Source organism: Ipomoea nil, unplaced genomic scaffold (assembly GCF_001879475.1).
Source record: "Ipomoea nil cultivar Tokyo-kokei standard unplaced genomic scaffold, Asagao_1.1 scaffold0382, whole genome shotgun sequence".
In the NCBI taxonomy this organism is placed as follows: Eukaryota; Viridiplantae; Streptophyta; class Magnoliopsida; order Solanales; family Convolvulaceae; genus Ipomoea; species Ipomoea nil.
The window spans coordinates 2,593,097-2,613,058 of record NW_017616810.1 but is presented as its reverse complement, the minus strand read 5'-3'; the positions used below and the strand labels follow the sequence as shown (position 1 = coordinate 2,613,058).

The window sequence follows — 19,962 nt, the reverse complement described above, 5'->3', positions numbered from 1 at the left end:
AAAAGAAAAACAAATCAAAACTAAACAGCGTATAATCAAATCATTCAACTGCCCAAAGACTACAAGAAAATAAATTAGTCTAAGTTAAAGACTACAAGAAAATAAATTAGTCTAAGTTTTCCATAGCTAACTGACTCAAACCAAACCAATAAGAATAATAGACAGTTCTCAAGGTGACAAAAGAAATGCAAAACTTCATTCTAGCTAGCAAGATAACAAGCATCCATCCAATTGATAATAAATAACATTCTTGCCAAAAACAAAGGTCAAAATTCAAAACCGCTACAAATACTCTCAGTAAAGAAAAAGGATAGTTCATAACAGAGGAAATTCAAAATTTGCAGTGTGTAAGCTACAAACTCGAAACTCGAGTTATGGGAATGATACGATGTGGCAATGTGCTTACTTGAAACACTTTGCATCTAGAAGAGCCTCACCTTCAAAAGGCTCGGCATCCTCAATCATCTGGCTGACCCGCTCCTTCTGAGCTGGATCGTTGATGTCTACTTGCTTCCACTCGTACAGCTCCATGTCATAACATTCATCCAAAACAAACTTGGGAATTTCTTTCCCGCGGAAAAGCCACAACCCCTTCACCTTGAACGGGGGCTCTGAGCCAATCACCAACATCTTGCCAAACGCATACTTGCGTGCCAGATCCATCCTCTGCAGAAAACCGCCCACCTTGTTCATCGTTACAAAGGAAACAGTGTTTTCATCATTGTACTTGTAATCACAGAACCAAAGAGAGTATCCCTCTGGATCATACATATCCCAAAAACCTGAAAAACAATGGGGGGAAAGAAAAAAAAACGGTGGTAAGCTTCATGACACCAAAAACGACATAATATTTGACAAAAGCATATAGAAAGGAAAATATACCTTTAATGGCAACCTCACGAAAGTTGGTCTTGGTGTTGGAGTATAGCCTCTTCCACTCATCAAGAATCATCTTGCTTGGGGGCAAGAGATCAAGAGGATTTTTTGGCTTTGGCTTGGGCGCTTCTTCTTCATCTGCATCATCCTTAGGCTTTGGATCTTCTTTCTTAGCTTCTTTCTTAGCCTCTTTCTTTGGCTCTTCCTTTTTCGGTTTAGCAGATTCTTTTGGTTGTGCAGGCTTCTTGGATGCGACAGGTGGAACTGATTCTGCTTGTTTAACCTCACCCAATATCTTGGCAAATTTCGGCTGATTAACCAATGTCCAGAAATATCTCTCAACATGTGGGAATTCCTTGGTGAAGCTCTTAGTCATGATCCACTTAAATCCAATGCTCAAGTTGCAGATCATAACAATGTCGGCTAGTGTGACAGAATGCCCAACCAAGTAAGTGTTAGAGGCAAGATGGGTGTTCAAAGCAGTAAGCGATCTCTTCAGCGAAGCAATTGCAGCTTCCTCAGCCTTTTTTGACAACAAAAAAAAACAAAAACCATGAAACCATTATTGATTCTTGATATTAAATTATTAATACAAGACAGGTTCAACAATGCTAAGTGCATAAGGTATGAATAGAGGCAGTCTCACATACCGGAGGCAAATATATCACAAATCCAAGGCGTGGGTACAACCATTTTGCGGTATTAGCATCAATCTCTGTAGCAGCAAAGTCAGTCCATTGTTCAATGTGGCCCTGCCCGAGGATATTATAAAAAAGAGGAGTTAAGAAAAAACATATTTCAACGAGTGAATTATAACCGTGTCAAAATTTAAATAATAAGACTTACATATTCAATTAATGAAGAGCCAAAAAGTGGATTGTCAGGCTTCACCTTAGCAACTACAGGATTAGGAAAAGTAAAGGTCAGAATAGAACTCTATTTCAAATTCAGTATATCAAACAAAAATAACACGACTCTCACCATAGCGTGCAATGGCATTGCTCTCAAATATAGGACCATCGGGTGTTTCAAGCACAGGAACCTACAACAGGAAAAAAATTGGCAGACATTAAACAAATTGCAGGGGGGAAAAAATTAAAAACTGATACTCCGTATATCCTAGTGAACTGATGCAATACCTTTCCAATTGGGTTCATCTTAAGAAACTCGGGAGTCTTGTTTGACACACCCATCTGAAAGTTCTTCGTAAGCTCAACTTTCACACCACAGTATTCCGCAACAATGAGTGCCTTGAATGCGTTTTTGTTTTCATTGGGAGAATGCAGAACCTAGAAATGCAGAATCAAGAAGACTTGTTATAGCACATAAATCTGAAAACATACTTTAGCCCTGTGTTACTTTAGTCAAAAGTGTAAAAATAGGGAGCAATATACACCAGACCACTGTAGCACATTGACAAATGTGCAAATGCAATCACTGATCTATTTTTCTAAAAAATAGATCCAGGTTATTTACAAACTGTATAAACTTATTAAGTTGGTAAGTCCAAAACCTGTTATTTAGGCAGCAATGGACCCAATTCCAGGTTCAACCAAAATCAATCAATAAAAAAAAATAAAAAAGTAGACTTAATAAACCTATCAAGGGAAGGAAATTAATAAAAATCATAACTTTTAGATTTACAGATTAAATTAAATGTATGCTTTTCTTTGGCCTTCCTCGTCGACCCCGCCATTCACAAAAACAGATGCCTTTTAGCATGTTTATAATATCCACAACAGACCATCTTCGAGTATTTAACAAGCATGTGAATCCCAAACATGCTAATTTTGAAGAATTGTTCTTAGCCAAGATAAAAGTCATAAAACTAAGACATTTGAAGGAAAAGGCATTACAAATTTAGACCAAAAATATAGAGCACAAGACTCACAAAAACAATTAAGAGAACCATAAAAAGCAGCATTCTTTTCACACCCAGAAACACAAATTTGTGACGTACATGAATGTGAGGAACAATAAGAAATACAAAGGCGAAACCATAAGCTATAAACATGCAAAATTCAGCATCTTACCCTCTAACCAAACGACAAAATCAGCTAAAAAACTGAACTTTAAGCAATCAAAATGATAATACACAATTAATATCCAGATCTACAGCTCAAAATTAAGAATCCATTACAAAGCAAGATCCCTAAGAAAACTCACCAGAGCCATGGCTTCAGATTAGAAACTTCCAACACAATTTTCCCACCACAGCTACCTGAAAAATCAAAATCAAAAAACCAAAATCCCCTTAACGTCGCCCAAACACTCCACCAACGCATGCATCCAAATACACTAAGAACCGAGAAATACAATCTCAGATCGGATGAAATTCATAGAGATTATCTTAGCGACTTACTTGTTCTGAGAAACCGCCGTAGGCCACTTCACTTGCAGGAGTGGGGTTTAGGGTTTCGATCGAGAGGTCAAAATCGGATACGAATGTGATAAATATATACTACCCGTGTGAACAGTTCTTTTTATGGGTACCGGAAAAATGTTTGTGGAATATGCTGTGTCGGCCCAGGAAAGTGTGTTGAATAAGGGCACTTTAGGAATTCCGCTACTGAACAATTTTCAAAATTTGCAAGTAAACCCCATATTTAATAAATTTTATTTTGCCCATAAAATGAAAGTTCCTTCTTTTTTTTTTTTCTTATTGTGAAATAAAATGTTAAACATATATTAAGCAAAAGTCTTATTTTACTTGTCATTTTAAAAATTTGTTAAAGTTGAGTATTAATACATAAAATTTATATAATTTATTTGACTAATCAATAATAAATGTCATAGGTAAAATGAAACAAGGATAATAATTACTTAACAAAAAAAATACATGAATTCTAAGCTAGCAGTCTTTTTGGTCAATTGTATCTCCTTCTTTCTTTAAAGATGCTTAGACCAACCTATTTCATATCAAGTAGAAAATTGCAATAATAAGTTCAATTTGAAACTAATATTAGCACTTTTTCTACAAATTTAATAAGAGCGAATAATGTTAGGCCCTTAACTGGAACAAAAAAAATGTCAGTACTAATTGTTTCTTAAAATGAATTGTTCATATTATTTTGATTTTAGTATCTTTTAATGATTCCCTTATTTACCTTCTATTATATTATTTTCTTCCCTTAAATAATCCTAAATTCCATTAGTTTAAACTTTAGTAACGGAATATTCCGTTAACTATTTATTATTCTTAACATACTCTTAATTTATATAAGGTCTTAGGTTCGAACCTCATCCCAAGTATAGTTGGCATAATTGTTAAACATATATTATGAATATATTAAAATGTATTAAAAATATCTATATAATATAAAATTTAACATAAATTTTGGTCAAATAATTAGATCCACTAAATACATAGCATTCAAAGTTGAGCATCAAAGATTATAAATCAGGAACTACTTTAAAATCATTTGATTTTCTTGAATTTTTTATTTAAAAAAAATAATGTTAAGTTTTTTTATTTGTTTAATTAATATTCTTCTGATTATTTAAAACAAAACTTAATATTTCAATTATGCTTTTGAATTATTGGAATGATTTAGGCCATTATGATATTAATATTTTTTATATTTTTTTTTATAATGGTACAATTGTACATTACTTTACAAATATTATACTATTATTTTTTTATCAGACAAAATTGTTCTTACATCAGACATGCGCGGCCTAACTACAAAGTTGTTGATCATAAATACAATTACACATGGACTCTAAAACGGTAGGATCATTTTCCAAATAATTGACAATGTTAACATCCTACTAGCTCCAATTGAACAAGTTTACACATCAAAATTTTATCAATGCATGAAAACTTCTAAAAAAAATTGTAAGTTAATTTTTACTATATCATTATATTAATATCTATTGTAACCATATATTTTGAATTATTTATTATCATCCTCTATTGACAGCAATTGTAGCAATTGTCATGGACAAACTTTCAAAACAATTTGTCTAAACAAGGAATGAAAATTTAAAAAAAAAAAAAATCATTGATTTCATTATTGTTGAAGAAAAGTATGTACGACACTTTATTACTCCTATTAATTAAATATAAATAAATTAGTAACTACAACAAAAAATAATACATACGCATTTAATTAATTTAGAATTAGATGTCTATAATTCTTTATTTATTAAAAAAAATTATTCATTATAAAAAAAAAAACTTAAAAGAAATATAATTTCATTAGTTATATTATCTTTATTTTCTACAATTCAAAGATTCCTTACTTTCAAATTTATTAATTTATTATATTCACTACATTGTTCATTGTCTTTTTTTTTTTTTTTACATTATCTTGTAATTAAATATCAAAGTTATAATACAAAACATGTTATATATATATATATATATATATATATATATATATATATATATATATATATATATATATATATATATATATATATTTATTTATTTATTTATTTATTTATTTATTTATTTATTTCTTTATTTATTTATTTATTTACCAAGTATTTTATACAAATATAATAAATATTAATATTTTGTTCAATACTTTCACATGATAACCTACGACACACATCTCACAACACATAAAACACTACTAAATATCAATAGGTGTTTGTACGCTAAAGAGTTCATATTACAACTAAAATCCCAGTCATATACACAGCAAGGCAAATCTAACACTTCCTACACCCAGGGCTGTTTCAATAAAAATGGGGGTCCTGTGCGACATCGTAATTTGGGCCCCTTTTCAACTATTTCATATATATAAATAATAAATAGTTGTTCAATTGTATAAATACGTTGCATTATTCTAAAGGATCGAATCTCTTACTTTGCCACAACTATTTACAATCAGGGACGGAGGTAAGTGTATGCTTAGGGGGGCCTTGGCCCCCCTCCCCCACCCAAAATTTTTTTAATATTATATATGTATTAAATTTTTTTTAAAAAATATTATATAGAATTTTAAAATTTTGTTGTTTTTTCAAAATATTTGGCCCCCCTCCACTTAATTAATGTTACAGGTAAAGTTATAAATTTTTTCATCTTCTCAACTTTTTCAGTTCTCTCCTATTTCAAATTATGTATTCCATATATTGTTGACTCACATTCAAATTAAATTTCATTTAACCTACTTACTAGTTTCTCTGCCTAGAACCATGCATATATGCGGCATATACGTTATAATAAGATAATTTGTCATTAACAAAATCTATGCATATTTTTCAAGTTAATTTTTATTTTTTATTTTTATTTATAACTACTTGTTTGGTTAATTTTTGTTTCATATTCTATTGTTTATCTTAAATAATTGTTTTGTTTGATTCTAAATCATGGATATCAAGTGCATTTGTTTGGTTAATTATGTAAATTTGTGGTTGTGTGATAAATTTTGTATTTAATTTAAAATGCATAATAATGTAACAATTGTGTAGTATATGTATTTGAGAAAACAATTGCTATTATGTTATGTTGTGAAGAGGGTTTTTCAAGAAATAATCAATAGTCTTTTAAAACATGCGTGAATGTTTTCATTCTTTCAACCGTACAAAGTAATGTGCATTGAAAAGCATATTGCAAAATAATTTAATATAGATTCAATTATAAATAATTTATTCTAAACTTTATTGAATTTGTAATGTAATGATTATTTTGAGATATGTTAACGGGATATCAATGTATTTGATTTAGTACTTCAATCGTAGTTTGGCCCCCCGCACTGTTCCGTCCTGGCTCCGTCCCTGTTTACAATACCACCATAATCGGTGGTCTAGGCGGCCGCTCGGCCGCCTAAGTGCCACCTCGGCCTCCTAGGCGCCGACAAAACCGCCTAATCGGCCAAGCTATTGCTTCATTCCTTTTAAATAAATTATTTCACTCAAAACGACATCGTTTTGAGCAAAATAACTCTAAATTGTTCAAACTCATCTTTTTAAAGTGAATATTTAATATTTTAGTATTAACTATTAAAGTATTAAATAGTTTATAATAATCAAATTTTAAAAAATTTAAAAATTTTAAACAAATTTTTAAAAAATAAAATAAAAAATACATGAATGCCGAGGTGCCCTAGATGCTAGGCTCCCCCGATTGCTCGAGGAGTGCCTTTTCAATCATGTATATAAGTATACAATTTTTTATTTTTATTTTTTTACAATTGTGCTCCCAATTGAAAAAAAAATTATATATATAACTCATATAATATATGTATATAAGTATTTTTTTTTTTTTTACAATTGTGCCCCCAAATTTGAGGGCCAATTGTAAAAAAATAAAAATAAAAATAAAAATAAATTATATATATACACATACTATACAGCAGGCAGCACTGCCTGCTGTATAGTATATGTATATATGTTTTGTAATTGGGGCCCCCAAAGTGTGCAAGGTCCCTGGGCAAACATGTCCAGGGATGGCACTGCCTACACCATAATCTCTTGCATGATGAATCCCTCTATGCTGCTATCAGTAACCTAATTGCATATGACACACTACCAATAATAAAAAAAAAAAGGACATGTACTGAAGATGAAAACAATAACAATGCAACCCAAAAGATAATTAAGAAGAATTAGAGAAATTTAAATCAAAAGTAGTATTTATTTAGACTATAGTTTGAAGACTAAGTATTTAAACTAGCGTTATTACAAAGTTGCAAACATTTATTGTAGTGACAATTATAATCGATCTCTTTCATATATTACATTGCATTTATATACTTTAAATTACCGATATAAATAAACAAATTCAACATTTATTTACCTATGCATGAACATCTCCTATATAATATTGCATTGATATACTTTGAAATACTTATTTAAAAATAATTATTGGGCATTATCTCATTCGCGCAAAGCGCGTAAAAAAACTAGTATTGATAATAAAGTGGGTTGGTCAACATATTTTGTATGAGAAAAAAAGTCTACACAAGTGACAAAAATATCATGTCAAATGAAAATATTCCACTTTTGGTCCTCTAACTATTATACATGAATCACATTTAGTCATTAATTATTAAAAAATTTTAATTAGATGTATGATTATGTAATTTGTATCACATTTGGTATTGTTGTCAAATTTTCTGCCCTAACTATTACCGGAAGTGTTCCTTCCGGAAGAAGCAAACGCAATACTCGTTTCGAAATCCGACAATAGTTGGCTGAGAAATTAGACGACATGACCAAATTTGATACAAATTACATAGTTATGCACATAATTATAAAATTTTAATAGTCAAAGACCAAATATAATTCATGTAGAATAGTCAAGAGACTAAAAGTAATAATTTATCATGTCAAATTAAGGCTCACAAACAAATACGAGTAACGAATTTCATTATGTGAGACTAAATACTTAGGTGAAAATCATGAAATTAACTTCTCACTATAATGACTATATATATATATATATATATATATATATATATATATAATTGAGGGACTAAAACTACATAGTTTGTAATAAAATTTGATGTAATATGTAAGAAGGTAGGGTGCATGCCCTAGTTTACATAATAGTCATGTGCCCATCAAACCAAGCTAAATGTTAGGCTGCCAATCCTATTTTAGCTTCCTAGAGAAAACAACTAGGGAGTATAATGTATCTCAAATGTCAAAGCCATTATTCAATGAGAATTTGGTTGCACACTTTCACGTTAGAACATTTTCATTGGTTCAAAATGTTCAATTTTTTGGTGATTTTTGTCCATATAGAGAGGAAAAAAGAGGGGAAAATACATAATGAGTAATCGCAATAACTAACCCCTTTATAATTTTACCTGGTCAGAATATAGGAGCCTTTAGGACAAGGGGTTTTGCCTTTGTTGTTGTTGGCAAGAAAATAAAGGAGAGTGGGGAAAGAGATGGCAGGGGTTTTAATGTTAATTTTAAATTTTTCTCAGTCTTTTGTCAAATTTTAAATTTGTAAAAAAAAAAACAAAAACAAAAAACAAACTAGTCATGTCCTGAGCGGACAGAGTATGCCTAGAGGAGCGTGTATCTTTAACACACTCACTAGGCGCGTCAAAGTGGTTTCCAACTAACAACCACTTTTAAATTCTTGATTTTTTTTTCTTCATTTCAACTAAGCAAAATATGACCCAAAAAAAAACTCATTTTGAAACAAGAAAGTATACAAAGATTTTAGAGCAACATTAATAGTCTTTAGAGCATCCATATCAGTTAAGAATTTTATTGAGTTTTTGTGATTCCATGTAGTAAAGAGAGGGAGGAAGAGAGATGAAGCAAAGAAAAAAAAATTATGACAGCTCAAGCAAAAAATTAAACCACCAGTCATTTACGCGCCTAGTGAATGCACGTGCCAACTATGCGCAGCAGGTGTGCGAAACGCGCACCTGCCATGTTATTCTTTGTTGATTTTATCAGCAAGGGGAGCCATAAAAATACATAACTTGCATGAGTTAAAAACCCCTTCTCAGACTAGTTCACAAAACATATGTTTGTTTTTTCTTCTCAAAATTTGAGCAAAAACCACTGATATGGTTGCTCTTAGTTTTTTTTTTTTTTTTTTTTTTTTTTTTTTTTTTTTTTTTTGAGGTGTCAATTAGGAGAGAGAAGAGGGAGAAAAAGAAAAAGGAAAAAAAAAAAGAATTGACAAAAAAAAAAAAAGGAGCAGTAATGGTCATTCCTTCAGACTTTCAGAGTGGCCACCAGCGGCGCGTGTTTCCCATGTGCCCATGAGACGCACAGTGCACTCCAAGTGCGCCTTCTGATGTTTTTTTTTTCTACTGCAAAAACCAAGGTCTTTGCAGGAGAAAAGTCTAATGAAAATCCAAGCTTCTCATTGTCAAAAAACCTCAACATCAGTTTTTACTGCTCCAAAAACGTTATTGGAGATGCTCTTATTTATAGGTTCAAGATGATGAATAGGTAAATCAAGTATACTCACGGGCTCTTATTTATAGGTTTACCCGTACGGACTTAGCTCAATGATTTAGTGGGTAGTATTTGGGAGAAGTATACACGTGAATATAAGAAAATGCTTTGTAAAATATTTTGGAGATCACTTTGTTTCATATTGGAAAAATATATATGGCATACCAATATATTTAATACCTGAACTTATTAACAATTATACTCGGTATGAATTATAGCCGTAAAAGTCTTCTATTTCACACATTTTAGTACAAATCCGAGTACCATCCTACTCATTTTCATTGTTCTTTTAAAAATGCACTATTGTCCCATCAAACTATCTATACTATATGCAATTTAGTCAACTCTTCTCTTTTAAACTCCAAAATTATGATTTACCCCACGTATACGTTACGCATTGATTTTGCTCCAATCTCAAATTTAGTTTCGATTCTTACCAAGTAAAAGGATAGACAATTCTCGTTGAAATTCACGGTCAAATTCGACTCGCAAACGAGTTTGACGGCACAACTACTCTGACCTTTGCTTCTTTCAAAAGAAAAATTTCTTCTTTGATTTCGCCTTCAGCTTTGCAAGAACAGGAGAGGAGCAAAGAAACAGAAATGAAAGGGGATTCTTGTTTGGTGCTCATGCGATCTTCGATATTGTCGGTAGTTTTCTCAGTTTTTCTCTGCTTCATTCCAGGTTTGCCTCTTTGCTTCTTCCTGATTCTTGAATCCCAGTTCAAATTTTTGTTCAGATTGATGGTTTTTTGTTTGATTTGGTTTGATGGGGTTTGTGGGATTGGAGTGATTGTTCTGCAAATCATGAATCTTGATTATTGATTGTCGTTTTAGAGGCAAAGATTGGATCTTTTCTCATTTTTCTGTGATTAGTACTTTGAAACATGTTTGGTTTTAGCATAGTTGACATTGTGGATGCAAATATTGTGTGGTTAATTACTTCATCTTCAAATGTTAGTTTGACATTAACCCCTAACCCCCTGGTATGAGCAGAGGTGAATTCAGCCTAGAAATGAGTAGGGATGACAACAGATAGGGTATTGGCCCTTTTCTTTTTGGATGACGAGGAAAACCCACTGCCCGAGAAGGAATGTGGACTGGATAAACTTCACATTGTGATCCTAGTCGGAAAAGGATTATAAGAAAGTAAATCAGCCTAGATTGTTCATATCTGACTCGTTCAAACCAAAAAAGCTAATTAGCCGCTTCCCTTAACAGTCGAACTTGTAATATTGTGGTTACCAAGGCAACAACTTTGTCAACTTGGCTGGGGTTGCCTCGGGTATTTGCCAGTTTTAGTCATTCTTGAAGCTGAATACATTTAGAACTAGCCGAATGGTATTATTTTGTCTACCCGAATCTGATTATCAGTCCTTTAAGCGTTCGGGAGGGTCAGGTACCTATATTGCCTTACCCTTGATTCAGCCTCCTTTGGTGGAGGTTAGGAAGGAAGGGGGTGGGTCTGGGGCACGTTTAATTTCTTCCCTTTCACTGAAGGTAACATTATGTCAAATCTAGTTTGTTGATGGGTGTCAGATTACTGTTCTTATCACTGATATTTTGTGATTTTTCAAACATAGCTTTAGCTATGAACTATTCATCTTTCAGAGGCTCTAATTTCCAATAACCGATAGAACAGCTTTCTTTAGACTGAGCTTCTGTGTGGTTTTACACTTATTTCGTGTTCCCATTTCTGTTCTAAAGGGTTGGCAGATGTCTCGGCGCCAGCAAACTCTGGAACGAATTCTCCAAACCATTCATCCAAGAAGTCCACCGCGCTGCTAGTCCTTGGCGTGTGCCTCGGGGTCTTAGCCCTCGTTGGAGGGGCAGTCATCCTCTTCAAGTTTTGGCAGAAGAAGAGGAGAGAAGAACAGCACGCCCGCCTGCTAAAGCTCTTTGAAGAAGACGATGATCTTAACGTCGAGCTGGGAATCTGATCCAGGTCGAACTTTCCTCATCCATAGTGTAGTTATGCGAGGTGCCCTATCGATCGCCAAGATTTGTTATTCTTTTCTTCTTCTTTATGTGCATTTTAGCTGCCTCTGAGGTTTACAAATCTGCATTTACAAGTCTTGTGGTTGTGCATAGATGAATAGCAGTATATGTAAGAGTTTGCAGACATTTTTTTTTCTCAAGGTTATCGAAATACCAGAATTTTATGCTTTACGTTTCTCGTTTGTAAGATGTACAGTAAAACCGAGTAGATACAATATATAAACATAAATGTGTAGTCCAACTATCAGCTTAAACACAAAAAAGGGAGAATAGAAAACCAAGAATCGGAGAAGTGGTAACTGTCCAAAAAGTTGTACACAAAAATAAAGCAAAAAAAAAAAAAGAAAAAGAAAAGAGATCATTAAACCTCAAAAAGTGGTTTCTCAAAAAAAAAAAAAAAAAAAAAAAAAAAACCTTAAAAAGTTCATAGATACAACAAGAGAAGTAGCCAAAAACCATACAGAGCTGCCAAGCCAGGGTTATAAGTACATGCAGAAAAGCATGCTGAATAGTGAAGACAGAGAGCGGAGCAGAAAATCTGGGCAAAACCAGCAAAGAAAAGTTTAATTTACGAAAAAATTCTCAGCCGTTATCGAATATGTGTTATGAGTTAAATTTGTCTTGTGGCCATAGTAGACTACTATAAATCAACTAAGTTGTCCATAATTAATCGATTCAGACAAAAAATGTCAATAAACAGCTTCCATGAAAAGTCAGATTTAAAATCGTATGGTTATCAAACCAACTGTTGACAGTTGAATTGCCCCAAAGCAAAATGAATTCTTATATGTATAAGAGTTAGAACCAGCAAATCCTTCTAGCAGAGATCAGAGCTGAAGATAACAAATAGTGTAGATTAATTAATAGGTAACAAACAATTTATATTACATTTTTAGCTAAGTATTAAATTTTTATCATGACCCAATCCATCTAATCTGTGACGATCTCACATAAGACTCACTTCTTTTGTTTTGTTTTGTTTTTATTTTTTTATAAAAATTTCCATTCACTCATATAATGTAAGCCACGTAACATAGTAATATTCCTTGCGAGTACCACTAGCATGTTTTTTAAGAAAGAGTTTTTTTCTCGTGAATTTACCCCTAATATTTATCATAAGATAAACTATAAAATTCTTTGTATTCGTTAGTCGACTTTTTATCACGAATATAAAAATAATAATTTACTTATTAATAAAATATCAAAAAATAAATCAAGTAGTGTTACATTTTTTAAAAAAAAATAAAATAATCCAGTAGTGTTACATAAGGAGGTGAATATTAAAAAAAAAAATTATTATAGGGGTGTAGCAAACTCTTTTTTAAAAATCCTATGTTTTTTTTTTTTTTTTTTTGAAACAATGATCTTTTCTTTTAATGACAAAGAAAACCTGCAATCACTATCCAAATGTGTTCGGTGGGTAAATTATGTTTCTATGTAATAATTAACAAATCACATTTTAAATATATATGCAACCGGCTCAATCATATTTTTTGGAAAAAATGGTCAAATGCACTCTGAAGCTTTATACAAAAATGTAATTAAACCCTTCAACTTCAAAAAAAGTACAATTAAATACTTCAACTTTATAAAATCAATCAAATAAATCCACTTAACCGGTGACCAATAAGTTACCTGTAACTATTTTTGTCGTTGACCACCATCCTAAATAATAATAATAATAAAAAAGACCACCGACGACAAAAAACGACCGCCGACTACCAGTTGTTCGCCTTCTCCAAGAAGAAGGGAACATGGTCACCTTCTTCCTCAGTTGAAGAATACGGCGCTGGTTGCCTTCTTCGACTAAGGAAGAAGGCGACCTTAGCGATCGTCGACATTTGTTAATCATTGTCGACAATCAATTTAATCATCATAAATTTAATTACCGAATATTACATTACAGGTTGGTGATCGGTTATTGGACCTAGATACGTCAAAATGATAAGTTTATGTGTTCAATTATTTTTTCTTTTAAAAAAAATTACGGGCCTAATTGTATTTTCGTATAATGTTTAGGGTTTATTTGACATTTTTTTTAAAGAAGAGTAGTATTAGTCGGAAAGTAACGGTTTACCGTTCAACACACGCAATAAAGCATCAAGTGGTCCAAAGTAAATGGTCCGCGTGATTACATAAATGGTTTGCTACTCTCATTGGAAGTTTTCCAGTTTTATCTATAGATTCCTTTTCCATTGTATTTTGGTTAAATTCAAAATTGTATCTCTTCTTTTCTTTTTCTTCCGATCCGTTCAAGTTCATAGGTCAAAACTATCAAGGATAATGCAGTCATTTAACGTGGAGGCCAAGTTTTCCTATCACTTTTTATAAGTTTGAACCCCAAACTTAAAGGTCTCATCCTTCCTTGTCCACAAACAATGGAATTTTCTCGCTCTCAAGGCTATTACACCTTGGTTCGACAGGGTAGTGAAGAACTAAATTACAGTGATTCAGAGGTCTCACCGTACCGTTCTTGTTCTGAAGACGGGTAAATTACAAGATGTGCTTCAATTGACCTATAGGCCCTAAATGTTTGTACACTACTAGTATTTACAATAAGGTCAAATACACACCTCTCGTTTTTGTCATTGATAAGAATCAAACTCAACATTCTATGGTTGCTAACAAATGTTTTCTATCACTTAGTTGAACTCATAACAATATAACATTATAAATTTAGATTTTTTTTGATCTGAGACACTTCAACATGAAAATAAATAATTCACAACCTAGCAATCTTAAGCTAAGCAGATTGCTAATACAACTACTACAAGCTTCATGTCAAAGAGCCATGAGTCAAGCTTTATTTGAGTAAGAGTCAAACTCACCGGACACAAATTATTTGAACAGAAATATATAATCATAGATTAATCTCATAATGGATAATTCAGAGATAAAACATGTCTAATAATATGCATTCATGACTCTAGATATGTAGGAGTTCAAGAACTCAAGCCTCATAAAACATTATGCATTCAACCAAACCGAATTAGGATGAGAAATAAAATAAACTTACTCAATATTTCTTAATTAAAATGATGTGTTATAATAATCTCAATGTGTACAACTATGAACTAAGTTTAACTTTCCACACAAAAAAAACAAAGAACAAAAACATTAAGGTACTATACTTTAAAAGGTACCATGGACTTTCCAATGAAAATATATGGATGCTATAGTAAAATATAACGAGTTAATTACCACAATCTCTAAAAAGACTCTTCCCATTTGAATTGACTAATTTAAACCTATTCCACCAATAGTTTAGTACTTGAGTTTGAATGTCTAACCTTAATAGACAAGTAAAACAGTGACATCATATGACTCCATTATTATATTAAAATGTCATGTCTTGTCTCGAAAGGGTTAAAGAGTAGATGAAGCATGATTATAGTACCAGAAGGTTACATGTTTAGTTCCCGTCAACACCTATCCTTCTCGGTCGAGTCCGTCAAACAGGGTCTTCATAGTATGTACAATTTATCTTAATTGTTAGCTTGTTTATAAGTTATTACATTACTACTGTGGGGTTCACTCAATGCACACAATCGAGTAGCAGTTACAAATTTCTCTCGTCACTTTATTCTCTACTCTTAATATACCTTTATCTAGATATGCATAATGCAAAGGAAAAAAAAAAAAAAACTTTTGTATTTTACCTAGTCAGTTGTTTTAATTAGCCTTTTACCCATGGCTTGTTTGGTTGTTTAGTTCAAATTTAGGAGTTGTACAAATGGTGTGTTATGTGAACAAAGACAAATTATTATAGGAATTGAAATTTTAAGAATAGTTATAAATTGTTTGTTGTTTTATAAATACTGTTCAACACCCCCCCCCCCCCCATGTATTGATGGTTGTTATAGGTTGAAAAAATAGTTATGAATAGATACTGCATTGTAACATAGTTAATAGTACTTATAAAAAAAAGTATAATTATACTTTCGTATTAAGTTAAAGAGTTCATTTAATCATATTTTTTTCTCTATGGAATTTAATTATCAGCATTAACATCAATGACCAAGAAATTGTCAAATTTCTTTCAACCAATTCAATTAAAATCTCACCAACTATAAATTTATAATTTTAAATTGTAAACGATCAAAACATTGATGTAATTCATCATTTTAACATTAAAAAAAAAAATAATCTATAACAAGACTCAAAGTTTCTAAAATAAATGTAGTCTATGATTAAAAGTTGAGAGAGAAAGTGGTAAAAATAAAATAAAAATAATAAGCCTAGAAAGGGCTAGCAGAGTAGCAGGCGTGAGAAATTCCACTGAAAATCGTGACTTGCACGTTATGACTTTTTACCCCTTTCTACATTATCACTATCAAATATCAATATAATACTATTTAACTCCGTTCCAATTTGTGTGTCTAGTTTAATTAATAAGACTTAACTGAAATTAGTTTAAATTATATTTTTTATAATGTTAAGTTTAGTATTAACCTACAAAATTTATATATTTAAAAACTATAATATTATTAAACACAAAAAAAAAATAAATTTAAAAAATAAGTAAAAATTAACAAAATGAAAGAATTGGTTTGACAAATGATAAGTAAAATAGGATAGATGCAGTAATACATTTAATTAAAAGTAAATTTTATTTTTGGTCCTAGATTTATAGGTAGCAATCCAATTGGAATCCTTTTTATTAAGAACATGCAAATTATTTTGTGGACCCATGTCCATTTGCAAGGTGAACCCGATCCAAAAATACACAATTTATAATTGAAATGTTCACAAATTTACATACTGAATGTTCACAATTTACATACTAAATGTTCACAATACAAATTGTGAACATTCAGTATGTAAATTGTGTATTTTGGACTCGAGTCTACTTTGCAAAGTGAACCCGAATCCATGGTATAACTGCTATTAAAAACAGCCATCAACTAGCTAATCAACTCAAAATAAATTAAAATAAGGTATAGAATTCAGACCCTATCAAGGATAAAATAAAATGAAGGTTTGTTGCAGTACCAGTATACAAGCATTTGAGATTTACAGGTGGGTTGGAGAGACATTTGAGGGTTCTAAACCACGTCTCAAGATTAACCTAATTTATGATATTTTCTTGTAATATATTATTTCAATGAGTAGAAATTCTCTATTTTTTTTAATGTTTTTTAATGAGTAAAATGATTTTTTTCTAGAGTAAAATGAATATTATCATTAAAAACATATCAAATTAATTTTCCTTAATTAGAATATATATATATATATATATATATATATATATATATATATATATATATATATATATATATATATATATATATATATATATATATTTATTTATTTATTTATTTATTTTACATCCCGCTGCATCGCACATAAATTTATTATCAAATATATATTCTTATTTTGTTGGTCAAAATTCATAATTATATTATACACAGAAATTAATTAATATCAATTTCTTTTTCTATTTTTGGGAAGAAACGTGTCTCTGTCCTGCTTCCAATGCTTACTCTAATTTAGTAGAAATTAATTAATATCTCCAACCATATTAATCATAGATATTTTCACTTAAAACTTATCTTTGACTCGGTGCATTGTACATTACTTGAAAATCCTAGCATCGTCGCACCAATATAAGAGGTTTTTGGTAAATAGCTGTTAGCTAATTGCGTTAGTAGGTTTGACTAGTTGATAATATTAGCTGATTATAAAAAAATGTTTGGTAAATTAACATATAAAATAACTTTCTCAAAAAGTTGATCAAAAAAGTTATTTTGAATAATATTTTGAACTTTAACATTTTGAAACAATAAATTGTTACAAAAAGCTAATTAATTAAACACTTATATTGATTGTTTAACAAAGTCAAACAGCTAATAATGATCAAATAAGTCAAATATTTTTATTTTTATTTTTATTTTTATTTTTATGATATCGTAACCTAGCTGGTAAGGTATCGCCACCAAATATTTACTAACTAAGCTAAAGGAGAGTAGGGAATTTTCCTTTTTTATTTTTTTTTTGGGGGGGGGGGGGGGAGGGGGTGGGGGGGGGGGTGTAGAGAGTAATTTTAACTAACATAGAGTCCGACGATTGTAAGATATTAGTTAGGTGAAAGCTCATCATACTTGTTATTTTATTTATAAAGTTAACAAATGCATGCATGCTTGTGATTTATATTATTAAAAAACATTAAAAACAAATTAATAATATTTTCTCTATATAATATATGAGATGGTGTGAGTCTCTTCTAATTTAACTAAAGGTCTCAGGTTCAAGTTCTAGAAATACGACTACCTTAATACCTATGTGAACATATGAAAGAATTTTACTTCTTAAGAGTGCATTATCCGGGACAATCCTAGTTGAGTTGGCCACTCCATTATAGTGTAATGTGCATTTCAAATACAACGCCCAACTCATTAGTCAACAATTAGTATTGTCAAAGTGAGTTAGGGGCAAGGCCCGCCCACCCTTGCTTAGGTTCACGGGCTTTAGCTGGCTGACCGGTCAAATTTTTAAAAAGCTTATAATTTTTTCTAAAATTGTTTAGATACTTTGAATAAACATTAATATAACTTATTAAAGTTAGTAATAATAACTAATAAGTTCAAATAATTAAATAGATAATCTATACAAAATTAGTTTAAAGTTTAAAATTTTCAAACACACTTAATAGTCATATATTACAAAATATTTATATAATGTACTAGCTAGTACACTAAATTTTTAACAAAGTTTTAGGTATGTTATTATACAAAACTTTTAAAAGATTACAAATCATTTCTACAATAATAATGTACAAATACATTATATATAAATCAAAGCCCAGCCCGCTACTTATTAAGGGCAAGACAGACTGACCCAACGAGCTTAACCCTTTTTTACCGCTCTACCAGCAATTAAGAAGAAGAAGGAAGGTTGCCAAGTTATTGGGGGAGAATTGTTTTTCTATTGAAGATACAAAGTGAATCGTAAGTCTTTAGTATGAGGTCGTAAGAAGGCAAATACAATCTCTACTCAATAGCTTTGTAAATTCTCCATAATTTGAGGAAAGATACACGCATAAGTTGTGAGTGAGATAGCGTGGGTGACTTCCCTTTTAAGTAACTGGAGGTCTCGGGAAAAGGAATATCCTACTCATATATTTTGATTGAGGAAACCTGTGGTAAATACTAAATATTGTTGTGAATTTTATGGACAAAACTTACCAAAATTATTAGCAACAACTAATTACTTTAGTTTTCTAAAATTGAAGACAATTAAGTGCAAAGACTAAGAACTAATTTTTGACACAATTTAGAAATGTGTCTCACAAACTCACACACACATATCCACATATAACTTGTTTACATATTCTCTAAGTCTAAGCTAAGCAAGATGTCAGTTCTAAGTACTAAATTAGATGCTGATGATATGATTCCAAGTATAGCAAATCCCTATCTCTCTTTTTTTTTTATGTTATATTCTGTATTTTATGTGTACAAATACATTAATATACATACACACACACACACACACACACACACACACACACACACACACACACACACACACACATTTAAATAGATTAATAATGTTTATGGCAACGGCAGTGTGGGATTATGCCCAAAGTGGGCAGATCCCTTGTGTGTACCGGCATTTGATCTAGTCATTAAGTCATCGTGATTTAAACAAAATATTTGATTTAAATGAATTTTAAAATAATGAAAAATCAAATATTGTGTATATGCTCAATCTATAGATGGATTTAATAATAATAATAATAATAATAATAATAATAATAATAATAATAATAATAATAATAATAATAATAATAATAATAATAATAATAATAATAATAATTATTATTATTATTATTATTATTATTATTATTATTATTATTATTATTATTATTATAAATACAATGAATTGAACCCATTGATGGCTTGTAAGAAAACTATTTACATTAATATTCAATAATGTTGTCGGTAGAATGTCACTGTCACTTTATCCTAAATTTACGATATGCTGTAACGAAAGTTGGAAAAGTATTCCACATGAGAGGACGGAATCAAAGAGAAAATCTCAAAACACAAAGAAAAGAGAGAAAGTACCCAAAAATTTTCTTAGGTGACATTTAGGTGGAGAGCACCAAATTAAAAACCCTAATTCTCCCCCCATCCCCCCAAAAATTTAAATTTTCATGCCATGTCTGCCCTCACCACACCCCAATGAGACCAACCAAGGCCAGCTT

At 31.0% G+C, this 19,962-nt stretch overlaps 2 protein-coding genes across 2 annotated transcripts; one reads left to right on the top strand and one right to left on the bottom strand.

The window, feature by feature from the left end:
* Positions 1-174: 174 nt before the first annotated feature.
* LOC109172034 (elongation factor 1-gamma 2-like) lies at positions 175-3,344 on the bottom strand. Its single transcript, XM_019321174.1, has 8 exons — positions 3,239-3,344; positions 3,043-3,097; positions 2,016-2,165; positions 1,858-1,918; positions 1,723-1,775; positions 1,527-1,628; positions 883-1,399; positions 175-782 (listed from the first exon to the last, which is right to left on the bottom strand). The coding sequence occupies exons 2-8, from the start codon at positions 3,049-3,051 to the stop codon at positions 403-405; spliced, it is 1,272 nt and encodes a 423-aa protein (XP_019176719.1). The 5' UTR covers positions 3,052-3,097; positions 3,239-3,344; the 3' UTR covers positions 175-402.
* A 6,843-nt stretch (positions 3,345-10,187) lies between these two features.
* LOC109172036 lies at positions 10,188-11,928 on the top strand. The gene is made up of 2 exons (XM_019321177.1): positions 10,188-10,440; positions 11,463-11,928. The coding sequence occupies exons 1-2, from the start codon at positions 10,359-10,361 to the stop codon at positions 11,693-11,695; spliced, it is 315 nt and encodes a 104-aa protein (XP_019176722.1). The 5' UTR covers positions 10,188-10,358; the 3' UTR covers positions 11,696-11,928.
* Positions 11,929-19,962: the final 8,034 nt, after the last annotated feature.

What these genes read in the sequence shown, in the direction of transcription:
- LOC109172034 (XM_019321174.1), bottom strand. An exon ending in AGATGAACCCAATTGGAAAG is followed by an intron (nt 1,919 to 2,015) that starts GTATTGCATCAG and finishes TTCCTGTTGTAG; the next exon opens with GTTCCTGTGCTTGAAACACC. An exon ending in TCGTGAGGTTGCCATTAAAG is followed by an intron (nt 783 to 882) that starts GTATATTTTCCT and finishes ATTGTTTTTCAG; the next exon opens with GTTTTTGGGATATGTATGAT.
- LOC109172036 (XM_019321177.1), top strand. Translation starts at nt 10,359, where the DNA reads ATGAAAGGGGATTCTTGTTTGGTGCTCATGCGATCTTCGATATTGTCG. An exon ending in TTTTCTCTGCTTCATTCCAG is followed by an intron (nt 10,441 to 11,462) that starts GTTTGCCTCTTT and finishes TCTGTTCTAAAG; the next exon opens with GGTTGGCAGATGTCTCGGCG.